Source organism: Nanorana parkeri, unplaced genomic scaffold, assembly GCF_000935625.1.
Source record: "Nanorana parkeri isolate BGI_ZX_2015 unplaced genomic scaffold, ASM93562v1 scaffold316, whole genome shotgun sequence".
NCBI classification, from domain to species: domain Eukaryota; kingdom Metazoa; phylum Chordata; class Amphibia; order Anura; family Dicroglossidae; genus Nanorana; species Nanorana parkeri.
The window spans coordinates 759,331-768,845 of record NW_017306584.1 but is presented as its reverse complement, the minus strand read 5'-3'; the positions used below and the strand labels follow the sequence as shown (position 1 = coordinate 768,845).

Sequence of the window (9,515 nt, the reverse complement as noted above, 5' to 3'; positions counted from 1 at the left end):
TTTATTTTTTTTACTGTAGCTTTCTGGCAAACTAATTAAATGTATGTTAAAAGAAAACAAGACAAGGCTTTACCGTATAGGTGTGCATAAAACACTATTGGGTTAGAAATACCTGTGTTGTCCAAACACTTGTCGCATAATACACTTCTCATAAACATGAATCCATAGTTACATACTTAGTCAGCTTGACAAAAGACACAAATCCATCAAGTTCAACCTATAGAAAACTATTGGACCTATAATCCAATGAAAGTCTATATAATATAGATTATATCATATAGATTATATATTTTTTAATATGCTGATTGCAATGTTTGATGTGTTTCAGTTATATATAAATGCAGTTAATGTGATAAAAGAAGCTGTTGATCAATGCTAAATGGTGGCTTGACAATGATCAGAGTTTTTAAGGGGACTTGTCCTACAGGTGGTCATGGACTTCGGACATTATACATTCAATATCTTTGTGATATGGAAAACAGTGGTGAATCAGACTTACATTTCTAACTCATCACATACCTATAATGGTGCTAAGAGATGATATGTTGTGGTTGTTCCTTATCTATACAATGGCTGGCTAATACCCAAAGAAGGAACCCAATGACAGTCTTCTTTTGAAATACTTTAAAGCCTATCTAAACCAAAAAAAAGCTTACCTGTCCTTGGTTGTGGTGGCTAGACTTTTTTTCCTTTATTCTTACCTGGTGATTCCACCAATAAACTTCCGGTCTTAAGGTAACAATGCTCACTCACTCTACTTTATCTAGGGAGGAGCCACGTTGCCATCCTAGGTTGCTTGTTTGAACACTTCCTCATTATCTCCTCTACATAGAGGGGTGGTGCTCTATAGTTCACAGAAGATAGCTGTGAAGCTGACAACTGTTTTGAGATTTCAGTTGAGAACACAGGAAGATACAAGGACACAAGATTTTTGTCAGGTATTTTTCTGTACTTTAAAAAAAAATGTGCTTAGCCTTATAAAAAGAAAACAAATGCATCCACTACATCTAAGGACTGGTAAACTGCAATATATTAAATGTTTGTTCTTGGTGGTGTAGATATTGTTCTTGTTGGTTTAGATATACTTTAACTATCAACTACTGTACAAAAGTGGCAGATGCCACTTTAATTCATTGAGCCTAATTTAAAACAGCAGTCATAATCCTAGTATTTATATCTATAGTTCATGCCTGAAATACAAAACTACTATAGACCACATGGGGCATGTCACGCTTAATTTAGTTTAGCAAGTCTTATGATATGGTACTTACAGTAGTGTCAAGATAACAAGGTAAAAGCTGCTAATTTATTAAGCTCCCTTATCAGCCTCATCAGTAAGCATTAAAAAGCCTTCAGCATGCTCTAACGCTCACAGTATTCCTTGTGGCATGATTTACCCGGTAAGCTTAAGGTTAAGACTCTTAAGGCTTGGCTGCCTTGTTGCATTGTTCCAGGACATCTCTGGATAATGTCTCCTCTACAGAAGCAAGGAAACTGCTGCCAAGCACAACGCCTGAAATAGACATATAGGGTCCCAAGTCCCCCACTTTCTGTTTGTTCACCAAAGGAGACGCTAAGACTTAAAACATAGTATTCATTGCAAAACCAGAAAATATATGCAGAGAAGATAAAACAAACTGGGATTTAAAGGACAAATAAATGCAAATATTTGTGTGTGCCACAGCAAATTTAGATCCTGAAAGATTTATGAAAGGTTTTCCAGACACCAGTGGTGAATTATCACTGACGCCATCCTCCATTGTGCCAAGCATCCTTGTCAGCTGGATTCTCTCTATGTTGCTGAGAAATTATAGCAGGAGAAAAATCTCAACAGAAGCAATGGGAAATGAGGAGTCTCTCGTTTAGAGGGGCTGTCCTTCATTTGAAACCAAATCCTTCTTTTTTTCCTTCATTGTCCCTCGTATTGGCCTGATGTATAGATTTCTGTCACAGGTCAGCTCTATTGATCGGAAAGTGAGTGAACACATACCGTCGCTCGCTCACTTTCCGATCATCTCGCTGCAGAGAGCAGTGACTGTCAGTTACCGCTCCCCGCAGGGATTCCCTCCCTCCCCTCTCCGATCCTGCAGCGCTGAGTAGAGGAACGAATGGGGGGGGGGGCGGGCATAGCTGGCTCTGCCTCTAGAGCCAGCTGTCACTCACGCAGCTGAGTGGATCTCGACAGTATTGTCGGGGTGCATCCCAACTGCGGTGCTCTCAGTATATCGCAGGCAATAGCCAGCTATATACTGAGCTTTGGGTCACAGGAGGAGGTTAGCATATGTCCTCCCGTGACCCTAAAGAGAACTATGGGTGAAAACACTTACCCCTTAGTTCTCTTTTAAGTTTCAAAAGTGTTTTACTGCACTAAACCTTTTATCTAGCCTTTTTAATTATGCAGTTTCTTATTTGAAAAAGCTAAAGCAAATGAAAAGTAGTGATGAAAAATAGAATTTTGAGTTAAACCAATTATTGTTTGTGCATTAATTCTCATAATCCGCATTACTTTAGGTATGGAAAGGGCATGTAATTTGCTCTATATTGTGTCCCTCTTTCCCATCTAACAAAGTTGGGGGGTATGCTGTGACTGGCTTGATTTGAGGAGATTCAAATGGAGACATCTCAAGCCCTGCACAAACTATATCAAAAGCAGAAGTGACAAGGTATGAGTATAAAGAATGATGACAAAGTATAGTAGCTTGAGAGATATAATCCAGAGGATAAATTGACATCAATTTAGCACTGACAGAGTTGGCTCAAAATAGTTAAAAAAAAAGAAAGAACAGCCAATTCAGTTGATGGTTTACTTTTTGTCCAAAGCTTTCCTAAATGGCATAGCATAAGTTGCACATTGCAAATTTATTGCTAGACAGAATCCACTTTAATAAGGCCCCATTCACACTGAGCGTCATGAAAATCGCGCGATTTTGAGCGATATTGAGCGACGAGCGATATTGAGCGACTTTTTCCTATTGGGCTGTATGCAATCAGGAGCAAAATCACTCGAAATCACTTGAAACAAGGGCCATGTAGGAGCGACAAGCTACCAGCGACGAGCTACTAGCGATATTGAGCGATATTGAGCGACGAGATGTGAACAGCTCCATTGAAATGGATTGGAGAAGCTACATAGAGCGATATCGTGTGGAAATATGAGCGATATCGCTGCAAAAATCGCTCGATAAATCGCTCAGTGTGAATGGGGCCTAAGGTGTCTGTCTGTCTCCAATACAATTTAATCCCTGACCTAAAACAAATATACAGGCATTTATGTTTCAGGTCAGAGTATAAACTATTGAGTCAACATAACAACCAGTCAGCTAGCATTTCCAGGAGGTCAGAAATAGCATCCTCCATATTTCTATCATGGCAGGTTTCCTATTAAAGCTTCTGCACAGGCACAGACCATAATTTGGAAAGAAATTACTGTATAGCCAAATAAAATTCTATATGGAATATCTTTGGGCTGTGTTTGATCTAGTCCAGTGAAAAAGAAAGCCTATCCTGAAAGCATGTAACAAACCTTGTTGCTGAACAGAACATGATAAGAACTGAGATATGTCTTTCCTTTCCATGCTCACAAAGTTTTCGTGCAGGAAGGATATGATGTATTTATACAGGTTTTAGAGCTGACTCGTTCAAAACAAAAGCTCCATAAATAATAAAGAGGAACTAACACTTAGCAATACCACAAAGGTGCTTGTTCTTTGCTTTTCCCAAAACAATGTCCCCATGGCTTTTTAAAGGAAACAACATTATCGGCAAGACACAATTTATGTTACCCCCCAAAAAAAGTAAATATTACCCCAAACGCAAAGATTACTTGTTTGTTGCCTTATTTTTATAGTTCTTAACAAATGTAGCACGCAAAGTTTTTATTTTATTTGTTATTGCTAAAAACCTGGTGATCCTGCCATTTTCCCTTGATTACTTTTTAAACTGACCACGCCAAGCACGGTAGGAGATCTGTGCTGGAATGATTAGTTTGCATCCATGGAACCACTGCTGGGAGATACATGACGCTTTGCTGATGCATGGTGTGTTGATATCCATCATAGGGAGTTTTGTGGACACGACCCTCACACCCAACGCTAGAGGTTGTGCAGTCACCTGACCTGCATAAAAGTTAAAAAAGAGGTACATAATCATTATTATGGGTAAAAGTGATTTGAATTAGCGATGTGAGTTTGCTGTCTTACTACTGACTTCGAAACTAATGTGCTCACAAATACTTTAATATTATATGATAGTAGAGTGAATACAATAAAATTGAGTTAGTTCTTCAGTTTAATTGTAGAAAAGTTTATACATGAACTTTAGACTTCTACCCAACAGAGCACTCCTTGCCTTAGTGCAGAAGGTGCTCTGCCTAGTGATCACAGTGCTGATACAGTATGTGAACTCTGGCTGGTCATAAGTGCTGCCTGCTAGTCTCTGATATCATAGGGCATATCTGAGGTCAATATGTGTAACAACATAAGATACCTGCAGGAGAACATTCCTCCAATCTAATCTTTAACAGTTGAAAGAGGATGTGAATGAGGACCCTCCACAATGTTTCCTTGTAGGGCCCTCTCTGGGGAAGAGGTTGGTTGTCCCAGATGAGATTTCCTGGCCCATTGTAAATTCCCCTGAATTGGTTCTGACAATATACACATTCCTAAAAAGTGTTCTTGCAGACTGACTGGAGTCCCACACAATCCAGATACTTGCAGACTCCCTTATGGGTTGTGTGATTTATGTGACAGCCACAATATTTTTTTTCGTACAGTTAGAACCCAGCTTAAGGCTCTCCAGCCCCTTCCCTCATTGAATAACCCCCACAATATTAAAATAAAAATATCTCTAGACTTACCTTTTTTTCAAGGTGTCTACAGCCCAGTGACATCTCAGGTTCTCTTCACCCTTTTCTTTCTCTTCTTTCTCTTCTTCCTGCAGTGGTGCGCTGATCTTAAATGGTACTATTTAATTACCAGCAGTGTTATTCTGCACTTTTACCTTTTATCTTATTTCTTAATTATCTTGCTTACTAATTTGAAAACCCAGAATGAATGGTGGAAAAAACAATCTTGCATTTAACCATTCCTTTTTGGCAAATAAATTCTTAATAGTCTGCATAACTGGAGGCGTAGCAGAGATATGTTCATTGATGGACAGTGGTTCCTTTTCTAAAAGAGGTGCTCCTCTGGACATGTGGCTTCCTGCACCATCTGCACTGCGAATATGAGATAAGTTCAAATACCACCCAAAGACCTGGAATCCGGCCAGGATACTTTCATTCACTGAAAGTACCCTGGCTATAATCTGGCCACTGAGATTTTAAGGCCTATTACAGGCAGGGGCACCCCCTAAATGTAATGGGCCTCAGGACCTCGAGGACCCCTGTGTACCTGCACAGGCTGCACAACTAATTTGTCCACCACTAGCCTCATAGCAGTTTTAGGCATTGCAATGGCTATAGAGTGTGCTGGACAAAACAGTTGTTATGTTTAATGCTGAAAGAGAATGCTATCTGTCAAGAGCAGGAAAATATTTTGACTTCATCATGGAACCTTGAAGTGATGTGCTTGCAAAATGTAAGACTCGAGATAAATTTTGAAGCAGACTCCTATGCAAAGTAATCCTAAAAGATCAGTGCACCAAAGATTATTTCACAAAATTATATCTAATTTGCATTGCTAAATCAGGAGGTGAGTGAAGGCTCACCGCATGTTATTATAATCTATTCACATATTCTTCTACTACTGAAAACCATAGATGTCAATATTCAATATAGATAGCAATATTCCATAGAAATTCTGATTATGAGCAATGTGCCCCCTGTTGAGAGTGAGAATATTTTACACATGGACCATCAGAATCCCTGGAACATATTCAGCTTACAAAAAAAAGCAAAGTAAATATAATTACATTTCCAGAGTAACAATCCAGATCCTCATTTTCTTGAGAAAGGAATTTCCCTTTAGCTTACTGAATGAGGTGAAGCTCTGCTGACTTCCATCATCCAATCACATACAAGCTAACATGGTTTTGGTAAAAATTATTTTCCTTGCATGTGATTGGGTTGCTTGCCTTGCAAGGTGAATTTGCTTTTAGGAAAGCCTATCTACCTAATCTACCTTTAGCAAATCATCCCTATAAAGTCAACAGCATGTCCAGAGGGTAGTACAAAATGATGTACTCCAGTACAGTACATCTGAAATACAAACAAAACTAAAACCAATAGAATAGGCATAGAAAGATCGCTTATAACCCCAGACAGTACATATAACCAGTTTAAAGTAATTATCCAGTAAGTAGAGGGTGACATTTATTTAACCGCATATCCAAGACAGAGTTCAGTGCAGGATCAGAAGTAATCTGTTGTAAACGGACACATTTACATCCGATTCCCCATAGACCGACATGGGGTCCAGTTAGTTCATTTTTTTCCTCCATCGCAAAATGAAGAAAACAATTGGACAGACACAGATGTCACAGTGGTGACATCCGATCCGTACTGTCCAATCAGGAGGGGATGCATGCACGGATCCCCTCCTGATCGGACAGTTTAAAAGGGGTTTAGTACAACCACCACATCTAAGGACTAAGCTGCAATATATAAAATTAAAAATTTTGGGCTTAGATATGCTACAACGTCCCTTAATCTCTACATTAAGGGCTGGTTCATACCATAAACAGTGCGCTCCAGAGCGGTCAGCGGTTAGCAGTATATCGCATTCTGGCCAGCTTCCTGCGTTCAGGGGCGGGAGAGGGTGTGGCGGGGCATTGAAGTCAATCGCACCCAGACATGCCCCAAGCGCACAGCGCAGTTGCCCACACCAGAACACGTGGAACATCAGTGCCTGCATTCCGGTCCAGTGCGATCTGCCAAAATAGTGCTTGTAGCATTTTTGCAGATCACACTGGACCAGAACGCAGGCACTGATGTGCCACGCATTCTGGTGCCGGCGATCACACTGTGGGTGGGGGGCGTGGCTGCGGTGCCATTGACTTCAATGCACAATCAGGCCCCCTCCTGCCCCTGAACGCAGGATGCTAGCGGCAATGCGATACAGTGCGTTCCAGAGGCTTACTGTTCCAGAACGCACTGTTTATGGTGTGCACCGGCCCTGATAGAACAAACTGTTCTAATAATGCTTCTTCTGCTATCTTCTTTAGTAAAGAGATAGAAATTGGGAGAATCCCCAATAACTGCAGAAAAAAACAGGTTTAAAGCTAATGAGACAGGGGTATATACATGGACCCCCAATCTCACATTTTTAGCAAACGAACAAATAAAGTCTACCATCCTTAGAAACATTTACAAGCTCAGATACAGAATTTTGCCAATGATATGCAAATACAACTGATGACAATATAAACTGCATTTGTAAATACACATATGAGGATAATGATAACATTTTATTTTCTGTTTGCAGACACTATAACTAACATGGGGGACTGGAGCTTTCTTGAAAAGTTACTAGACCAAGTACAGGAGCATTCTACAACAGTTGGAAAAATCTGGCTTGTGGTGCTGTTTATATTCCGTCTTCTGATTTTAAGCCTTGCCGGGGAATCAGTTTGGGGAGATGAGCAATCAGACTTCATTTGCAACACTAAACAACCTGGTTGTCCAAATGTTTGCTATGATAAAGCTTTTCCTATTTCTCATATCCGGTATTGGGTGCTACAGTTTCTTTTCGTGAGTACACCTACTCTGTTCTACTTGGCTCATGTTGCCTACCTGTCTAGGAAACAGGAAAAGCTAAGGCAGAAAGAAAGCCAATACATGATTGTAGAAGACAAAATTCAACAAGAGGATACCGGCTTGTCGCTTGATGAAAAGAAACACAGGAAATTATTATTTCAAGAGGATGGAAGAGTCAAGATCAGAGGAGCACTGTTGTGCACATACATAGCAAGCATTATCTTTAAGAGTCTATTTGAGGCTGGATTCATAATTGGCCAATGGTATCTCTATGGTTTTGTGATGCAGGCAAAATATGAGTGTGAAAGACCGCCGTGCCCTCATAAGGTGGACTGCTTTGTGTCAAGACCCATGGAAAAAACTATATTCATCCTTTTCATGCTTGCCGTCTCCCTCATCTCTTTGTTTCTCAACATAGTAGAATTCGTTGTTTTGATTTCTCACAGTATATGTCGAAAAGTAAAAAAGTATGCAAGAGTCGCATATAAAAGTGATGCAGGAATATTCCAAGACAAGACTTACAACTTACCTAGTGCACCAGAGTCTGACAAATCGTGTCTGTATTTTCCCACAATCGGGGATAAATGCCCTCCCTATAAAATTTCTGATGAGGAAAATTGGGTCAACTTCAATACAGAGAAGGAGATGGCCCTGAATGGTGTAGTTCACTCAAATCTGGACAGTAATGTTTACAGCCGTGACACTAACCAAGTTTCTAACCGCTCTGGCAGTTCTATGTCAAAGAAGCAGTATGTCTAATTTACATATTAAAAATAGACAGATTATGACTTTAAAATTATAAATACATATATATACATATTTATCAAGAAAGAACATTTTAATTTAAAAGAAAATATGCTTCTCGTCTGATACCAGCCTACTAAATTTCTCAACCAAAAGAATTGATCATACCTGGATTTTGGCATTTCAACAACTAACATTTTCACTATAGGTATGTACAGTGTTGAAATTGTAAACATTGTGGTAAATTGTTTAGTCTTATTTTATCTATGTATAACCTTGAGAAAAAGTGTGTTAGGATCATTTTGCTTAATTAAAATGTTTTTTCAAGGTCCACTTAGGCCTCTTCCACATGTGTGTTAAAATCACGCATTAGAGAAGCATTTTTAAAGCCTCCCCCGCCTATTAACGCTCATGTGGGATATTGCAGTGCAGTGCAGTTCACACATGGGCGTTAGTAGTGTGTTGTGTTGCTGTGTGTTAAAAAGAGTGCATGTCGCCTTCTGGAGGCAATGCCGCTGGACATATGCCTCAATTGAATTATATTGAAACGCCCCTTAAACGCTCGGTTACTGCTCCTATAGCATTTTTCTGGCATTTATGAAGCATTGCAAAGGCAATTTAGGAGAGGCATAGGAGGTTTTGCAATCCCAGAAACCACAGGGGAATCATAGAGTGAGTGGAGAGAGCAGGTGCAGATTCCACTTCCTGTCTGCACACAGCCCAGCATTTTTCCAGCAAGAGGACAGCTTTCTAGCCAGGTACTTGCAACCTGTGACAGCCTGACCTAAGCCACCCTGTAGGGCCAGCTGTTATCTGTGTCATCCAAAGCAGTGCCAGCCATACCATTGCCAGACATTGCAAGTACCAGTCAGAACCAGTCATGTCTGAAATAAATATTGCACGGCTAATTCATGCAGTTGAGTAACACCCAGAATTTTATGACCCAAGTCTGCCCAAGCTGGTCACTTCCATGTATTACATCACTTCCCCTTTAACACTCCCATACTTGCAGGGCATTTTGCAAACATTTTGATGTCTCCTTAATGCCTTGAAAATGCCTGTCAATGCCCCCCCCCCC

General features: G+C 40.1%; 1 protein-coding gene across 1 annotated transcript in view; it reads left to right on the top strand.

Moving 5' to 3' along the window:
* LOC108788301 (gap junction alpha-4 protein-like) overlaps positions 1 to 8,522 on the top strand; it is a 9,002-nt gene extending 480 nt beyond the window's left edge. Inside the window, exon 2 of the mRNA XM_018558047.1 lies at positions 7,422 to 8,522. Within this exon, the coding sequence (XP_018413549.1) occupies positions 7,436 to 8,452 (1,017 nt within the window). The 5' untranslated portion in view covers positions 7,422 to 7,435 and the 3' untranslated portion in view covers positions 8,453 to 8,522. The remainder of the gene's footprint in view (positions 1 to 7,421) is intronic.
* The last annotated feature ends 993 nt before the right edge of the window (positions 8,523 to 9,515 follow it).